Source organism: Saccoglossus kowalevskii, chromosome 6 (genome assembly GCF_978046115.1).
Source record: "Saccoglossus kowalevskii chromosome 6, keSacKowa6.1, whole genome shotgun sequence".
NCBI lineage: Eukaryota > Metazoa > Hemichordata > Enteropneusta > Harrimaniidae > Saccoglossus > Saccoglossus kowalevskii.
The window spans coordinates 33520296-33540114 of NC_140646.1; the positions used below are offsets into that span (position 1 = coordinate 33520296).

The 19819-nt window shown below is 37.1% G+C and overlaps 1 protein-coding gene and 1 long non-coding RNA gene across 3 annotated transcripts in view; one reads left to right on the plus strand and one right to left on the minus strand.

The window, feature by feature from the left end:
* LOC100313738 (spalt-like transcription factor) overlaps positions 1-8197 on the plus strand; it is a 46019-nt gene extending 37822 nt beyond the window's left edge. For both annotated transcript variants that reach the window (XM_085500407.1, XM_002738509.4), the window contains one exon: positions 317-8197. In XM_085500407.1, the coding sequence (XP_085356533.1) occupies positions 317-4323 (4007 nt within the window). In that variant the 3' untranslated portion in view covers positions 4324-8197. The remainder of the gene's footprint in view (positions 1-316) is intronic.
* Positions 1-19819, minus strand: part of LOC146742722 (uncharacterized) — a 33984-nt gene that overhangs the window by 9925 nt on the left and 4240 nt on the right. The gene's annotated exons all lie outside the window — the stretch shown is intronic.

Consider the following 19819-nt stretch of genomic DNA (forward strand, 5'->3'; position numbering starts at 1 on the left):
GTGTTAACTGTTCTGAATTCTATGGTTATACAGATAAGGGAAATGGTGGATGTGGTCATGAGAGAACACTTTTTGGGATGTGAAAACACGTCTTGTGGCTCCTCCCACCACCAAATTGAATAACTGTCACTTTCATCAAGATCTGTAGCCATTTGTGTCTTAAAGTCTATTTAATACCAAAGCATCACTGATATACAAACTTGGAAGTAGAGAATAAACTTCTCAGTGGCCAAAGGTAATTAATAAAAGAATTGTTAAGATGCATGTTAATATATAGCAAAACAACTTATTCTTTTTTTTTCTGATTATTTTGTAGGGTCTAGAAATGAACAACATGAAGACACCCTTCATAGTGATGAAGTGGAGGAAGATATGGGTGGAGATGTGCATGTGTGTGGCAAATGTCGCAGAGAGTTTGTCATCCTTCCAGATTTTATACAACACAAGAAGACCTGCACCAAGAAGCGAGTTGTACTTCTTTTTGAAGATGATGAACATGCAAGTGATGATGGTGAAGACAGTTCAAAATATAACGGACATGTAAAACGACTTAAGACTGATGACGATGCCGAGAAGATTAACTTTGACGAAAGAAGTATTAATTCTTCTGAAATTAGTAAATCTGACAAGAGTGAATTGGAAATTCCAGTTTCTAACAATAACGAAGAGTCGATGGACTGTGCTAGTAATAATGAGTCTCAAGATGATAATGGTTTACCTATGAGTAATGTTTCTTTGGAGAACCTTGAGAATACTCAAGTTGCAGTGGCCCAATACCCTCCACCGATGCCACTATCAACACAGCCACAACATATTGGCTCTATCCAAGAGCAGTTATATGCTTTGCAACAGCAGCAAATACAGCAACTACAGCTGATCCAGCATATACAACACCAGCTACTGAGTCTGTCATCTGCAGCAGGAGTAATTGTTCAGACTCCATCTATTTTCACAACAGCGCCATCATTCCCAGTGTCGCTGCCATCTCTACCTCCAACACCACACTCTGCGTTGTCACCACCTATCTGTTCTTCTGTTTTAAGTACTTCGCAGAGCTCTATTAACAATCAAGTTCAGCAACCTGAGACGAAATCCGCATCTCCAGTTCCGACAACTCAGTCAGCGCCACCACAACAAGAACAGCTACCACCGCTGCCTCCACCACAGCAGTCAAAGCCTAGTTCTCGACCAGAATCTTTGTCAATGACACCTCAAATAACACAAGCACAACAACGTCCAAGTATACTTTCACCCACCACTTTTCCATTACCTCAGCATCCATTTGACATTTTAAAGCAAACAGCAGCCATGACCACTGTAGCTAACCCACTTCTGCCACCAACAATGCCACAGATGTCTGCAGGCCTTCTACCAATGCACCGTAAAGGCAAGCCACCAAATGTTGCTGTGTATGACCCAAAGATCAGAGAAGAAGACCCTTTTTTCAAACACAAGTGTCGTTTCTGCCACAAAGTGTTTGGAAGTGATAGTGCACTACAAATTCATGTCAGATCTCATACTGGGGAACGTCCATTCAAGTGTACCATATGCGGTAACAGATTCTCTACCAAGGGTAACTTAAAGGTACATTTTCAACGACATAAGGCTAAATACCCACATGTACCAATGGACGGACGACCATACCCACCATCACCCACTGAAGTGAAGAAATCTTTTGGCTTTCCAGGTTATCATCTGCCAATTCCAACTGTACCAAATGATGTTGCAAAGTTACCAGCCTCTGTTCCTGATCATGGTACATCTCCAGGTTTACCAGTAACTTCACCAAGTCTACCAAGTAATGCATCTAATCCTTCATTCTACTCTACCTCCACTGGCGAGATGATGCATACTTCTCTAGGCGTCAAGCATGATACATCATTCCTCAGAGATGATTCTCCCAAGAATATTGATGTTGCCAAGTTACCTGTTCCTACCTCAGAACATGATGTTTCACCCAGTGTACCTACCACATTACCAAGTCTACCAGTCAATGCAACAAGTCCTTCAGTATTCCCACCTTCTACTGATGACCAACCTGGACCACCCAGTATGGAAGAAAAAGAAACGGAGGACGAAAACTGCAGTGTTAGTGGAAATGGAGATGACAACGCAAGCCAAGAAATTGTACAGGAAGATACAAGATCTGGGGATGAAGAAGATTTTGCAATGGAAGATGAAGTTGATGAAACACCTTCTCCTACCTCAACAGATGTTAACGATAATGCGAAGAAGTCTTCCCTTATGCAGTCACCGATGAATCCACACAACATGAATTCAATCACCACCGTAGTATCAGCAACTTCCATGCCTCAGATGTCTATACCAGTCATTCCAAAATCTGAAGTATCCATATTTACTTCAGGTATTTTACCCAGAACGACCATTCCCTCACCATATACAGCTGTCCTTGATAGCAACATGAAAGCATCAGAGACGTCTAAACTGCAGCAACTGGTTGAGAATATCGAGCAGAAGCTGACCGATCCAAATCAATGTATCATCTGTCATCGCATCTTAAGTTGTAAAAGTGCTCTACAGATGCATTACCGTACACATACAGGGGAGCGTCCTTTCAAATGCAAACTCTGTACTCGTGCTTTCACCACGAAGGGGAACCTGAAGACTCACTATGGAGTACACCGATCAAAGCCACCAGTGAGAGTCTTCCATAAGTGTCCTGTTTGCCATAAGCAGTTCACTAATGCTATGGTCTTGCAGCAACATATCCGCATGCACACCGGTGAAGTTGCTCATCTGTCATCAGAAGCTTATTCGTCAATTTCTGATATGATGTTGGACGACGACATGGAAGAATCGCAACATGAAATTTCTTCCGAGACACCAAATGAAGAAGCGTACAAGTTGTATGAAAGAAGCATAGGAAACAAAGAATCCAATTCAGAACCATCCATGGATAATCTCAGCCCACCACCACTGATAAATGACAAATCCTCGCCATTGGAAGATTCTGTATTCTTTCCTTCACCGATGACCACTGGAGCAGCATCGCTGAATGCATTGGAAAACCAAGTAAGAAGCATTGCAAGTGTCATCACTACTCGACCGATGTCTACTATGAAGAGCGTGGACTCCATAGCTAATGCACTCCACCACAACATAACTTCAGTTGTAAATACTTATGGTATTCACAGACCAGCAAATGACCCACCCAGAAGTCTTAGTCTGGGCTCTCCTGTAACGACAAATTCACCATGCAGCAGTAACTTTGAACAAGCAACTGGTTCTGAATCCGGTTCCACAAGCCCAGATTTGAAGATTGATGAACTCAATGACAGACCACTACAAATTGATGAATCCTATGCTCATGAAAATGGTGCCCTAGATCTGAGCTCAAAACCCACCACTGAAAGCTGCAGTAGCAGCCCATCGCCTGCTTATACACCAATGTCATCGTCAGACCCACTATCTCCAATGGATAGTGGCTCAAACGATTCATTAAACAGATTAACTGCATCTGTTAGACGTGGTCAACTCAGTACAATGTGTAACATATGTGGGAAGGCATTTGCATGTGCAAGTGCTCTGGAGATCCACTACCGTAGCCACACCAAAGAGAGACCTTTTCGCTGTGATATTTGCGTCAAGGGATTCTCGACTAAAGGTAACTTGAAGCAGCATATGCTAACCCATAAAATTAGAGATCTACCAATGCAGAATTTTGAAAACTCGCCACCTGTCACTATGAATCGTGCACCTTCTCCAGTCCCTACTGAACCTGAAACTAACAACATAGTTAATTTGAAAGCAGATTTCCAACAAAGTCCTCCTCAAGAAGTTGTCCACAACCATGACCTGAATTCTGATAGTTTGCGTCCAAAGCCACGTCATGCATGTAACACATGTGGTAAACAATTTCAGTCAGATAGTGCTCTGCAGATCCATGTGCGTACACATACTGGCGAGAAGCCATTTAAATGTCACATTTGTCATCGCTGTTTCACTACCAAAGGAAACATGAAAGTTCACATGGGGACACACATGTGGAATGGTGGCAGTTCTCGTCGTGGACGTCGCATGAGCATGGACACTGCTCCAATGATTATTAGCCCAAAGGAAGGAGAGATCTTCAGACATGATTTCCTAGTTCGACACCCAATGGATGGTCCCTACTTCCAGTACCCAGTTTTGACCAATGGTATTCTACCAAAACCAAATGAAATCTCAGTCATCCAGAACCACACACCTTTACCAGTGTTCACACAGGCACACATTCCAGAAAATGGCACGCCAGAGAGAGAGAGTTTTGGCCATGACATGAAAAAAGAAGTTTTACAAGCATCCGAAAATGCTGAACACTAAGAACAATTATAACAAACTGTTCAAGAATTAAGGGGGAGATTTGATAAGACTATTTGGACTATTGAACAATGAAGCAAATAAAACTCCCCTTAGTCCAGATTGGCTTGAGCAGTGTGAACTTGTTTCCGAAATACCTCATACTTGTGCTTTTGCATAGTAACATTTAGAATACCTTGTCCTTTATGCAGACCAAGAATTGTCTTGACAAGTTTTTCCTAGTTATGTGGAGCTGCAAGAAAAAACTTTTCAAAAGTATAACTGGTTTATGTAGATGTGAAAAATATGTAGATAGACTGTGGAAAAGTACTTACAAAATTATGTCTTGTAGTAACTGAAATTAACTATATTACAATATTTGTAAAAATAATATGAAAAGGATCGAAAAAAATGAGAGAAATTAATTTGCTTTTGAATTGTAGAAAGTGGTGCAAATGTGATTTTTGGCTTCCAAGTCTGCACCTTGCAAGAACTATTGCATACAAATCGGTACATGCTTATTGTTGGTGCTTTTTGTGAGGTATTGGCAGCGTTTCTATTTTGTGACATAGTTTGTGGAATGTAGTCTGTGTTAAAAAAAAATAGGATGACCATTTTTTTGTAATTACTAAGAACTTCCAGAATGAATGAAAACCATGTTGACTTGATTCTAAATGTTGTTACATGTATTTGAGGATCAAAATTTAGCTGTGGTATTTTAGAGTCAACATATATCTATGTACTTAAAGAATACAATATATAGCCATGTTTCAGGCTTAAGTTTTGTACAGAAGTGATTTACCTACGTGTTGGATATTTGAAGATGTACTTAATGGCTTTTGTTAAGTGAGCATGTCTATGAACTGACTTACAAAATGATAATCTATATGTGAAGATTTTGGCCTACATGAAATATTTTTTTTAAACTTTTATATTTTTTGCCTTTGTATTACATATATGTTCGCTTTTTTGTAGATTAGATTGAAAGAACTTGTGGAACTTATTTTCAAATCATTGTAACAGAGTCGTATATTTTTGCTAATTTTGTTTTATTGGCTTTAGCATTGGCAGTAGAATTGGTACCAATATTTTTCTCAAAATACAAGCATTATAATTGTCTACAGAGAAGAGATGCCCAATATATTTTAATTTTTTTTTTTTGTAAATTGATACATAAATTCTTTTTTGATTGATTTATTCATTCCCGATTTGTTTTGACGCAATTTTGAAGCAGTTTATATATTTTTTATTCGTAGTAATTAGATCCTGTTAACAGGTCTCTTCTCATATTTTGTAGACAGTATGTTTCCCCAATTGATACTGCCAGCCCTTTCATGGTACTCTCTACCTAAGCATTATCAGGCAGTTAAAACCTGTCAGTGAAACATTTTACATATTCAGACTGTGAGGGCAGCATTGAAGTACCAGTCTGCCAGCATTTTATTACCAGTGAGCCATTCAAATCAACTTCATTTATTTGCCAATATTTTATACATTTTATTCGCAATTTATTAATTTTCAACAGATCAAGCAGTTTGTTTATTATATTAGCAATTAATTCTGTGATTGATTGATTGACCAGAAGTCGTACCTCAGGGATCTTGTCTGTGTCATATTACTAGTTTTCAGCCAAATATTTTATAGATCGTATCGTTTTCAGCAGTACTGGGTTTGCATGGTATTACTTATTGAATCAAAATTGCAGTTGCAACATGAACCCAATTAGTATATAATTGCAGAATATCATCATTCATTGCTGAATTACCGAGAAGTAAGGTCTGAGTTGCTCCATTATGATCATATTTTCCTTTCTTAATTGAGCATAAAATCAATTCAAGATTGAATGAAAAATGTAGTTATTTTTGTAAGTGACCCGCATCCGACTTTAAATGACAATTTTAAGGTCAAATGAACACTACTAAATGCAAATTTTAGTCTGTTGCGTTAAAACACAAAAATAACTACTCGTAATGAGAACATTGCAGATATCCGTTTTACCTTAAAAACGTACGATAATCATATTTAAAATTACTTAAATTCACTGATGGTAACTGGAGCTAGCAAGTAACACAGAAAATTTTTCTTATTTTGACATTGAAATTTATACCCTGTACTCCATCTGCAATACTAAGACGGAAGCAGCAATAGCAGCTTAACAATATGGGTGGTAATCTCTGCATCAAAATAAGAGTTTTTTCGATGTGTTACTTTTTCTAAAATTGACAAATTTGTGCATGTGTCACTGCTGTAATATTTTGACTTTGTTGTTTTTTTCAAATTAAAAAAACCACAAATTTTTCATGATTTATAACATTCTTTGCATAAATTTTCTTAAAATATTCCATATTCAGAAACAAAAGAATTGCCTTTATCGACTTTCGTTTTTTTTGGCTAGATTGTAAAAACTTGAGAAATATTACTTTATTTGATATTCATATTTCATTATCTTGCATTTTATTTATATGCTGAATTGCAGGTTCATTTTGGTACTTAATAACACCTTTAGGTTTAATAGAATAGATTCTTTAATCGCTAATCAGACGCTACGCCCTATGGTGGTATAGATGGTTACGGGATTCAGATTCAGATTCAGACTGCATGCTCCCCAGACAATTTTCATAATGAAAAGTTTAAAATTGTCATTAATTTTGCTTTCTGATTATTATATCAAAGGACAATAGCAAGTGCCAACAAGTTTTATTTTTTTTAACTGGGCTATCTAAAGGTGCTGGGGGAACAAGAAAATTAATGCATGGACTCGCCATTGTGTTCATGTATTCTATAGTGTCTCTGGTATCCAGCCGCAAAAATAATAGTGAATTTAGTTTGATGAATTCATGTACTATAATCCCCCAGTATCTCTATGTATAATCATTTTCTACTGTCGTATTTTTAATTGTAATAGTGTTGGCATAATTGCTGTAATCAGGCATGCTGTATAAATATTGCATTTGACGGATTTTTGATTCAAAAATGTCATTTTCGTTTTGTTGCATTAATTGATCCAATAATACATCGATGATTAACTTGCTGTTCATTCACATGTATGTAGTCAGTTCTATGCTTACTTTTTAAAATCAGTATTATTTGATTTGTATTTGTACATTTGTTACTAGTGAAGTCAGCATTTGTTGGCAACGATGACCAAACGGAAAATTTCAACAGAAAGGAGAATTTTATGAAATGTATGTAGTTATGACTTTCAATGATAAAATCCTACAAATTATTGCATCTGTACATTTTTTCCCTTCACCAATTTTTAATCTCATTGATTGTACCAATGTTTTACTTAGTTTCAATTATTTATCGCGAAGTACCTGCCTTGAAATTATTTGTACTTGAGCATCATTTCAAGAGATGAATGGAACAAAATCAGTCAATGCTGGTCATTTCAAAATTTTATTTAAATTCTTATAGACTAACAGTTTTTTGAAAGTCTGGCAACAAACTAAGGATGCATTAATTTGAGGTTTCGTTTTGGTACAAACATAGAAAAACCTGCTCACTATACAATACTGGTTAATTCTCGTAAACCACTGGATGAATTCTTACAGAGCTCATTATTATAAAGAGCAGTTTTCATACTATGGTTTATGAGTGAGATTTGTCATCTTGAAGTGTGTAAATACTCTAGTCCTGACTAAATTAACCGTTTGCCTAAGCACGGATAGATCCAAACTCCTTGGAAAGAGAACTATTTTTATACTTAGGGTTACTTGGAATTTGAATCTGTCTTGTGCTACCAGTTGATTGTATACTAATATTCTGGACATGTAGTATGTGTACTACTTCCTGTCATTTCATTGATAATGGACAATGCTCTAGGCTAGGTCTATATTTTGTCATACAGAAGTTTAACAAGTAAAAATAAAAATGCTTTCTGAAGAAACTGTAATAATGTTTGTTTTGTGTATAATTGCCTCGTATCTATCGTATTTGCTCTGTTAGAAGTAGAAGTAGAAATAGCCAAAAATTGTATACTAAATTTATGCCCATAGACTGTCATTTATGTAATAGAGCAAACAGTAACCTAAAAATCTTCTGCCACTTGTAGTGAACTACCCACTGCAAGCATTCTGTCCCCACATATCCAGCAACTATCCCAAGAACGCTCTGACCTTCATAGTGAAATCCCCACAGTATAATTCCAAACACCATTTACCCTTAGTAAAGATGTAGATTAACTCCCTCAGACAGTGTTCTCCCCGGAAAAATTGTATAATGCGTGGCCAACTTGCATAACAACGGAATATGTTAATGACTTATTCTAAATTGGTTCTATTTATCCAAAATTTAACAGTTGGAAACCCCTACTCTATAAATCCCTGGGGAGAACCCTCTGCCCCTCAATGGCCTAATTTGGGGGTGATTACTATAGGTTGTTATAAGGGCCGCAGGTGTTGGTGATGTTTTCTGGACAGTTTAGATAATTACTGTGGGTCATTCATTATCAGGGTGCCTGGGATATTTCTTGATCTATAAGCACCTAGTCCCTCATAATAACCTATAGTAATCATTTACCCAAAATCTAGAAACTCTATCTATTCAAAGATCTATCCAGTACAGTTCTAAACAAGAGTACCCGGTAGGTACTTGGCTGGGCATGAAAAAGTACTATAGGTCATTCATTATAAGGGGCAGGGAGTGCTTTGGTTATTTCTTGAAATCCGTAAACTATCCCCTGCCCCTCATAATGACCTAAAGTAATCACCCAAAACTATCCAGTAACTATCCCAAGCACCCTGCCCCTCATAATGACCTATTGTAATCACCCTAAATATCAAGTAACTATCCCAAGCACCCTGTCCCTCATAATGACCTATAGTAATCACCCCAAATATCCAGTAACTATCCCAAGCACCCTCCCCCTCATAATGACCTATAGTAATAACCCCAAATATCCAGTAACTATCCCAAGCACCCTGTCCCTCATAATGATCTATAGTAATCACCCCAAATATCCAGTAACTATCCCAAGCACCCTCCCCCTCATAATGACCTATAGTAATAACCCCAAATATCCAGTAACTATCCCAAGCACCCTGTCCCTCATAATGACCTATAGTAATCACCCCAAATATCCAGTAACTATCCCAAGCACCCTCCCCCTCATAATGACCTATAGTAATCACCCCAAATATCCAGTAACTATCCCAAGCACCCTCCCCCTCATAATGACCTATAGTAATCACCCCAAATATCCAGTAACTATCCCAAGCACCCTGCCCCTCATAATGACCTATAGTAATCACTCCAAATATCCAGTAACTATCCCAAGCACCCTCCCCCTCATAATGACCTATGGTAATAACCCCAAATATCCAGTAACTATCCCAAGCACCCTCCTCCTCATAATGACCTATGGTAATAACCCCAAATATCCAGTAACTATCCCAAGCACCCTCCCCCTCATAATGACCTATGGTAATAACCCCAAATATCCAGTAACTATCCCAAGCACCCTCCCCCTCATAATGACCTATGGTAATAACCCCAAATATCCAGTAACTATCCCAAGCACCCTCCCCCTCATAATGACCTATGGTAATAACCCCAAATATCCAGTAACTATCCCAAGCACCCTCCCCCTCATAATGACCTATAGTAATCACCCCAAATATCCAGTAACTATCCCAAGCACCTCCCCCTCATAATGACCTATGGTAATAACCCCAAATATCCAGTAACTATCCCAAGCACCCTCCCCCTCATAATGACCTATGGTAATAACCCCAAATATCCAGTAACTATCCCAAGCACCCTCCCCCTCATAATGACCTATGGTAATAACCCCAAATATCCAGTAACTATCCCAAGCACCCTCCCCCTCATAATGACCTATATTAATCACCCCAAATATCCAGTAACTATCCCAAGCACCCTGTCCCTCATAATGACCTATAGTAATAACCCCAAATATCCAGTAACTATCCCAAGCACCCTCCCCCTCATAATGACCTATATTAATCACCCCAAATATCCAGTAACTATCCCAAGCACCCTGTCCCTCATAATGACCTATAGTAATCACCCCAAATATCCAGTAACTATCCCAAGCACCCTCCCCCTCATAATGACCTATAGTAATCACCCCAAATATCCAGTAACTATCCCAAGCACCTCCCCCTCATAATGACCTATGGTAATAACCCCAAATATCCAGTAACTATCCCAAGCACCCTCCCCCTCATAATGACCTATGGTAATAACCCCAAATATCCAGTAACTATCCCAAGCACCCTCCCCCTCATAATGACCTATGGTAATAACCCCAAATATCCAGTAACTATCCCAAGCACCCTCCCCCTCATAATGACCTATATTAATCACCCCAAATATCCAGTAACTATCCCAAGCACCCTGTCCCTCATAATGACCTATAGTAATAACCCCAAATATCCAGTAACTATCCCAAGCACCCTCCCCCTCATAATGACCTATATTAATCACCCCAAATATCCAGTAACTATCCCAAGCACCCTGTCCCTCATAATGACCTATAGTAATCACCCCAAATATCCAGTAACTATCCCAAGCACCCTCCCCCTCATAATGACCTATAGTAATAACCCCAAATATCTAGTAACTATCCCAAGCACCCTCCCCCTCATAATGACCTATGGTAATAACCCCAAATATCCAGTAACTATCCCAAGCACCCTCCCCCTCATAATGACCTATGGTAATAATCCCAAATATCCAGTAACTATCCCAAGCACCCTCCCCCTCATAATGACCTATGGTAATAACCCCAAATATCCAGTAACTATCCCAAGCACCCTCCCCCTCATAATGACCTATGGTAATAACCCCAAATATCCAGTAACTATCCCAAGCACCCTGCCCCTCATAATGACCTATGGTAATAACCCCAAATATCCAGTAACTATCCCAAGCACCCTCCCCCTCATAATGACCTATAGTAATCACCCCAAATATCCAGTAACTATCCCAAGCACCCTGCCCCTCATAATGACCTATAGTAATCACTCCAAATATCCAGCAACTATCCCAAGCACCCTCCCCCTCATAATGACCTATAGTAATCACCCCAAATATCCAGCAACTATCCCAAGCACCCTGCCCCTCATAATGACCTATAGTAATCACTCCAAATATCCAGTAACTATCCCAAGCACCCTCCCCCTCATAATGACCTATGGTAATAACCCCAAATATCCAGTAACTATCCCAAGCACCCTCCCCCTCATAATGACCTATATTAATCACCCCAAATATCCTGTAACTATCCCAAGCACCCTGTCCCTCATAATGACCTATAGTAATAACCCCAAATATCCAGTAACTATCCCAAGCACCCTCCCCCTCATAATGACCTATATTAATCACCCCAAATATCCAGTAACTATCCCAAGCACCCTGTCCCTCATAATGACCTATAGTAATCACCCCAAATATCCAGTAACTATCCCAAGCACCCTCCCCCTCATAATGACCTATAGTAATAACCCCAAATATCTAGTAACTATCCCAAGCACCCTCCCCCTCATAATGACCTATGGTAATAACCCCAAATATCCAGTAACTATCCCAAGCACCCTCCCCCTCATAATGACCTATGGTAATAATCCCAAATATCCAGTAACTATCCCAAGCACCCTCCCCCTCATAATGACCTATGGTAATAACCCCAAATATCCAGTAACTATCCCAAGCACCCTCCCCCTCATAATGACCTATGGTAATAACCCCAAATATCCAGTAACTATCCCAAGCACCCTGCCCCTCATAATGACCTATGGTAATAACCCCAAATATCCAGTAACTATCCCAAGCACCCTCCCCCTCATAATGACCTATAGTAATCACCCCAAATATCCAGTAACTATCCCAAGCACCCTGCCCCTCATAATGACCTATAGTAATCACTCCAAATATCCAGCAACTATCCCAAGCACCCTCCCCCTCATAATGACCTATAGTAATCACCCCAAATATCCAGCAACTATCCCAAGCACCCTGCCCCTCATAATGACCTATAGTAATCACTCCAAATATCCAGTAACTATCCCAAACACCCTCCCCCTCATAATGACCTATAGTAATCACCCCAAATATCCAGTAACTATCCCAAGCACCCTGCCATTCATAATGACCTATAGTAATAACCCCAAATATCCAGTAACTATCCCAAGCACCCTCCCCCTCATAATGACCTATAGTAATCACCCCCAACTATCCAGTAACTATCACAGTGAGTGCACTACTGAGTGCAAATTGTTAGATCTATAAAAGACCAACCAGAAATTGGAAATATCAGTATGATTTTTTAATCAATAAAATTTGAAAGACTGCATGGGGCCATTTTTAGCTCCGCTGTTTTGTCGAGCGGAGCTTGCCATATGAGTGATTGTCCGTCGTCCAGTGTCCGTCGTCCGTGTCAATGTTTTACTTTTTCGACTTCTTCTTGAAAACTACAAGCCTGAATGCTTTGATACTTGGTGTATATGTACCTTGGGTAGACCTCTCTCAGATTTGTTCATTTTGTAATGATATCTTCAATTCTCTAATTTTGGTGAATATTTTTATCATTTTTGGTAAAAAGTGATATTTTCAACTTCTTGTTAAAAACGACAAGGCCAATTGCTTTGATATTACGTATATAGATACTACATATGGACCACTCTCAAATTTGTTCATTTCATGATGATATCTTCAATTCTCTAATTTTGATGAATATTTTTGTCATTTTTGGTAAAAAGTGATATTTTCTTCTTGTTAAAAACCACAATCATTTATGGTTAAAAATTATATTTTTGAATTCTTGTTGAAAACAGCAAGTTCCATTGCATTGATACTATGCATATTGTTCATTTTCTAATGATATCTTCTGTTCTTTAATTGAAATGTGCTTTGCTAACAGTGGAGCTATCTCAGCCGAGAGGCTGCTTGTTTGGTAAAACAAACAATCAATTTGTATCATAATACACAATCTTTTTATCTTTACTTTTATTTTATTAAATAATTTGGTCTAATTATCTGTGTAATTATTTCTCGGATTATTTAGATAAACATTTTACCCTAATGCCTTCTGGTTGCAAGTTTTTTTTTATTTATCATGGAAATTTGAAAAGCTTAGATTTTGAACAAACAACCAAATAGATATGACCAAATCTCACCAAAATATTGTTTTAGACACAATTGCATGGACAAAATTGAACCTATACCTTACATCACATAAAGTGTGATGTGAAAACTGGCGACCGAATGGTCACCATTGTTGAAATCGATCATGTGATTGGGGCCGTAGAAAACTACAATGTATGACACACACACTAATATGATAAGTGACAGATAAAATCATTAGTGAGAAGCTGTGAGAGAAGCTTAGGCTCTCAAGATGGTGACACAGTTGTCACTATTTCGCCCAGGGCCCTCAGTAAGTTGCTATCTTGTACTATAATCCATGAGATTTGCTTGACAAAACTGGATTTCAATAGACAGCGCCCTCTGGAGACCTGGATGCAACCCAGTGGCCATCTTTTTCACTTGAAAGTGAATTAATGTATGTCGGCATATATAGTGAATTAGTTATTTCAGTGTCCACATTTCGGGGATGGACATAAATTGATACTGATTACAAAGGGAATTTTTTATTAAAAATAAGAAATCGGAGATAAAAGATAGACAGCTAGAGTTAAATACAAACATCCTTTCACTGTCGTCAGAACTTCGCATGTGCACATTCTATTGTTCAATTATCATTCCTCAGTTGTCTGGTTGGTCTTTACCAATATCACAAGCACGACTTGCTACATGTAGAGAAAGTTTGTTCAAACCAGAGTTAAAACACAATTGATATAAACACTGTGCATATCATAACAGTACTTTATCATCATAAAGCCTTTGAAGGGACACCTCTAGTTAAGCCTAATCTCACAACAAATTTACTTTCTGGATTAAAATTACAATGGATAACAAAAGATAGATTAACATTGTGAACAACATAAACAATAGTGTCCCATGATTATTTGGTGCAATCTCTGGGATTGGAAAGTTCCCCTTTAACAATTACCAAGATGGTGACCAATTTTGAAGTACAGTATTTGAATTTACTAGTTTGCCTCTAAACTGGCTTTTAGCAGATCTCTATAAAACTGGTCGCTATCAATATGTGAAAAGATGTTGCTGAAACAATCATACTGAGTGATCCATTGTAATGGCAGAAATGAAATGAATTATTTGGTCCCCTGGTATCAAGAATGTATTACCTACTTAACCTTGTCAACAAAGTAGTGCCATCTATTTGTAATAAACTGTCAATCACAATATTCAAAACTTTGTTTTATGTATTGATTACACTAAAATTAGCACACACAAAATATTGGCACCTGGCATTATTTTAGTGATTTCTGGCATTAAATTTAGTGATATTATTAAGGTTAGTTGCAATTTGATACATATTTGTTTGATTATTAGACAAAACATTGCAAACCCTTAACAATTTTGAAAAGTGTCAGAAAATGAGTTATTTTGCTAGTTTGATGGCTTTTCACAACTCTGATTTGGATGTTTCAATATGGAATTTGTGTTTGATATCAATTTGTGCAGGTGGTAATCTCAGCTTCACAGTACTATATCTGAAAATTAATGTTGTTGGCTGCGATATTCCTATCCTAAACCAGCATGAAAAGTTTTATGTTAAATGTTTTTCATGTTAACTGCATATATATAACAAAGTACTGGGTTGCCATGATTTGCACATATTTTGCTGAGGTTCTGTTTTGTAACATACATATACAGCAACACTGCAATAGAAATTGTAATCATGTTGTTGCAAGTAATGAGTGGGTGGTTCTGGGAGTTTTTTCCCGTCACATGTAGCTAGACATTCTGATTGGTCAGCTACCATGGTGAGGTTGACTTTTTTCTGAATGTAACTTTGAATAAAATAAAATTTGAGATAAAAACAAAGAATTTATATACATTAAATATGAACAGACTGGCTTACATGTTATTTTGGGGAGCTCCAACATTCTAATTTGTTGCTCCAACTTGAAAAGAATAGTTCATCATTGGTAACAGTGTCCTCTATAGTTCAAAAGAGAACTACGTTTGTTTTTATTAAATTTCTCATCTTGCATTTTCCAACCTGACTTTTAGTTCTTTAATTTTAGTTGCGTCTGAATTGTTTTTAGTTTTTGTAATGATTACTATTCTGATGATGTGAAATATATGTAAAGTAATATATTCAGTACATTATTGATGTGGAGTGTTCTCCCAAGGATTTTCTTAGCATTAGCAACAAGAAGGAAATGAAAGAAGGTATGGAACATATGTGTATCATTGCAGTTACAAGCTTTCATTAGAGAGTTTAAGATTTGCGTACGTAACGGGAACGTAACGTGATGTTCTAATTTCGTTTGCGTTACGTTCTCGGGTGTCAGAAAACGATTAAGTACAAGCGCCCACAACGGGAACATAACTGAAACCAGAACCATGTCAATCCGTCTCTCATTGGGCAACAATAACTACCTAATCAAATTTGTTATGTCATTTCACATCCGGAATCAGAATTAGTAGTTAGTTCACAGACATTTGACAGAGCTCTCACTATTTCCATCCACTCTGCTGAGATCCTAGGCCTGTTTGCCAAATCCTCTTTCAGCAGATCAATATCATGCGTTTTCAGTGGGTATAAATGTCAGCTAAAATGCATCCAATATTTCTTATTTCATCATAAATATTCAAAAACACTCTAATATAAAACGTTTTATCAACGTCAATGAAAATTATTCAAAATTGACAGGGAGAAAAGCTCTCGGAAATCAACTACAAGTCAGTCACCTTGATCACGTTCAAAACAACTGCCGAACGACCAGGCAACCGATGACGTCATTGGTTCGCGCGGAGGTCATGCACAAAGCAGTGACGTATCCGTTCTCGTTCCGTTCTCGTATGCGCATCTTAATGTCTCTAGTAAGAAATAACAAATTGTTCTACTTTCCTATTTTTATTTCAGTTTATGCAGCAATATTCCATTAATTCTGCTGAGTTGTTATTAGAAAACAAAATTCAAAAAGCAATTATTTAAATTATTATAACATTTGGCACCTGTTACTTAGTATAGGAAGAACATTGAGTGTGATTGTGATTTTTTTTTTATGTAAAAAACATTTTACCTGTACTTTAGTTATAAAATTTTGTATAACAAAATTCCAATTTTATACACATTTTTGTTTGTGCTTAAATCATCTCCATTTTTAATGTTTTCTTGAAAACCTCTCTCCTAAGAAGAAAAACTCTGCTTCATTTGGGGGATTCCATTTTGACATCCCTCTAAAATCAGTCTTTGGCACACTGCGCGAAAACTTGTTTCTCACGAGCAAAGTCAATACATAGATATTTACCAGTATGTTTTGGGTTCATAACAAACTACTGTATTAATAATTTCAATAAACAATATTCAACCATCCTTTGCAACACAAATAAGATCATAATGGTAATGTTTATTGCTCTTTGAAACAAGAGGCATTATCAGAGCATGGGTCTTATTTTGGAACTCCTGCCAGGATGGTATTTCCAGAATAGCGCCAGTTGTTAAAGAAACATAAAACTTTAATTCTCAACAAGGATGAAAGGACCAGTTCCTGAGACAAAGCCCCACTCCCCGCGAAACCCACCAGATACGAAACCCATTTACCGCGAAAGCCACTCACCGCGAATCTACTAGTTACCACTGTAAAATGAATGACATAAAACCCAACTTCAAGGGTATTCTAACGTACATGAAAAGAGTCTACCAGTGTGAAAATTGGATAGCAAACCACAACAATAAAATGATTCAGCACCTAAAAAAGTGGTCCCCTTTAATACCATATATGGAATAAAGAGGCAAATGGTATGAACTAGAACTGCATGAGATAGACAAGTAGCAATCTATTGAATATAGCGATATTAGTGAAAAATCCGTCCATGTGAACCAAAAGCAAACATAAAGGCTCTAAGTTTGAGCAATAATTCATTCTTCCTCTTAAGCTTTGAGCAATGTCACTTTGAAAAACTTTGAGTTATACAGGAATGTAAGCATAACTTCTTTATTCACAGATATGTAAATTTTTATGAGTACCCAATAAAAATATAATCAAATTAAAAAATTATAAAAAAAAAAAAAAAATACTACTGTATTCTGGGGGTGGAGCTACGTCACTGATTGTTCTGTATTACTACGACACGTACCACTATGCTACTGGTATGCATTTCTATGGGCTCTGCGCGAGCTGCTATGCATCTCCAGTCGAAGAGCCGATGAAAACAGCACAAAGTAAACTTGTAATCCTGAGCAACCAAATTTAACTATAATCTTGTTACTATCCAAAAGTACCGTTTTCTGAGAGTTTTTAGTCTTTGTTTTTATCGTGATGGTTGTCAGACGGTGTAAATACCCAGATGTCCCCCCCTGAGAGTACAGAATCAGGTAAATGTCAATGAATCAAAAAATGCATTTATAGTATACCGAATCTTTAAATACATAGACCACACCACTGTCATTAAAGTACAAGTGATATTAATAGAGTAAATTCCTCCCCTCGTTTTTGTCTGGCTTGTTCAAAGAACATTGAGGTCTGTTGGTGTTTAGATTGAATATATTAAGATAAGGATAATTCGTTAAAAAAAACTTGGCTTTTAAGATATTAAAAATGTTGATAAAATCAAGATGGCTGCTACCATGTCATTTAATGGTGAGATATAATTTTAAAGGGAGCATAAATGTATTTGCAGGGTATATGTTAATATTGATAGTATACTTCAAGTTCACTGAATAAAGTTTAACAAAGCAAACATAGCTGGTTGCCACGGTAATAAGACATTTAAAATTTAAAGAAATCAAATCCGAATTCAATATTGCAAATTTTACTATTGTTGTTGCACTGCAATGCTCTCTATGGAGCCTTGAAATTGTATCCCACCAATCAACAAAACTCTCTATATACAGTTAGTCAGTGGGCCGTAATTTTGTTCATACTAGTGGTACGTAAATGAAATTTGCTCACAGCTCTGTTCTTGCTTGTGCTGACCTATATTCCAAAATAGCAAAATTACAACTCGGACATGATACGTTATTGTCATGGCAACCTGAAATGGTTTATATTGCTTGGTTACCATAGAAACTGAACTGTCAAGCAGATAACAATTGTATGTTACATTATTTGTAGACATTTTATTATGTTACTTGAATTTTATGGTTACTTATACAGTGTATATCAGAAATCTTGAGACATTATAAAAGTATAAATTCAGAAATGGTATAGTAATAACATCATGAGTTATAATTAATATTAATAAGTTAGTTCAGCTTCAGCCAATGAGAAAGCACTTCATTTAGAATAAGTAGGCAGTCAAAGTAAAGGCATGTGAGTACATTACTGCCACATTATTGACAATGTTGAGTCAATCACTATTAAATAATTGAACGAAAACTGATGATCATGGTATTTATAAATTGTTATCAATATTTTTATAAACAAGATTTAGCTTCCTGCCTTTCATTGTATGTACGTTAGTCATAATATGTGGTTATTACAAGAATACCTCAAAGTATGAACGAAGACAGTACAGCTGGAGTATCGACTGACACGCAGCGGAGGTCGATGCGCAGTGTACTGTCTGATACATCATGGGAATGCCGAAATCCAAAAAGTAGAATCAGTGAACTACTTTGTGTGGAGTCCGTCAAACCCTGATGGCAGTTATGTTTGTTTTTATTATTAGAGGACGCTTATGCGCGTAATCATTCCACATTTGGAATTTGCATTTCTTTATATGGTAGGATGAAAATACCAAGTAAAATACCGCAAAATTATGACACGCTCTAACTTACGGCATTTTGATGACAGATGTATAATAATTAATGTTATGCCACTCTAGTGAGGCTAGCTTGTTCTGCTTCAGGAAAAACTTTATTTTAACTGACTTGCAGGACATTCAATGCTATTTTGACTGCATTATATAGAAGTATATACTGTAAAATACTTTATTATTTTCGCTTGGAATTAATTTTTGCTATTTTTGCTGAAGGGATGATTTAGTGAAAATAAAATCCAGTGAATTCAATATACTTTGTTTCTATATTTTACATTCAACTGAGTCAAAAAACAGTGAAAATAAATTCCATACAAAACACCCAAAAAGTTTTTTCAGTGAAATGTTTACAGTACCACAATGTAAAATTAGTAAAAAATTTGTAAAATGTGATTTCAACGAAAAATAACTCTCATACCGGGCTTCTCAACAAATTGCATTTAGATTTTTGTTGTCAGCATATTATGACACTTTTACCACTAATAGTAATGGACTTTTAAAGCAGGTGCCAAAATAAACTTAACATGACAACCGCTATCTCCCTATCAATTTCCCTTGCAACATTGTAATATTCCTTTGAACATTCTTAGCAGCATTTATGATTTGACTTCAGCACTTTCAATCTCAAAAGCCAATGCTTCTGGACACGTCTATTTTCACTTGGGGTCGGTGCGCCTTCCAAGCCGATATGTTATTG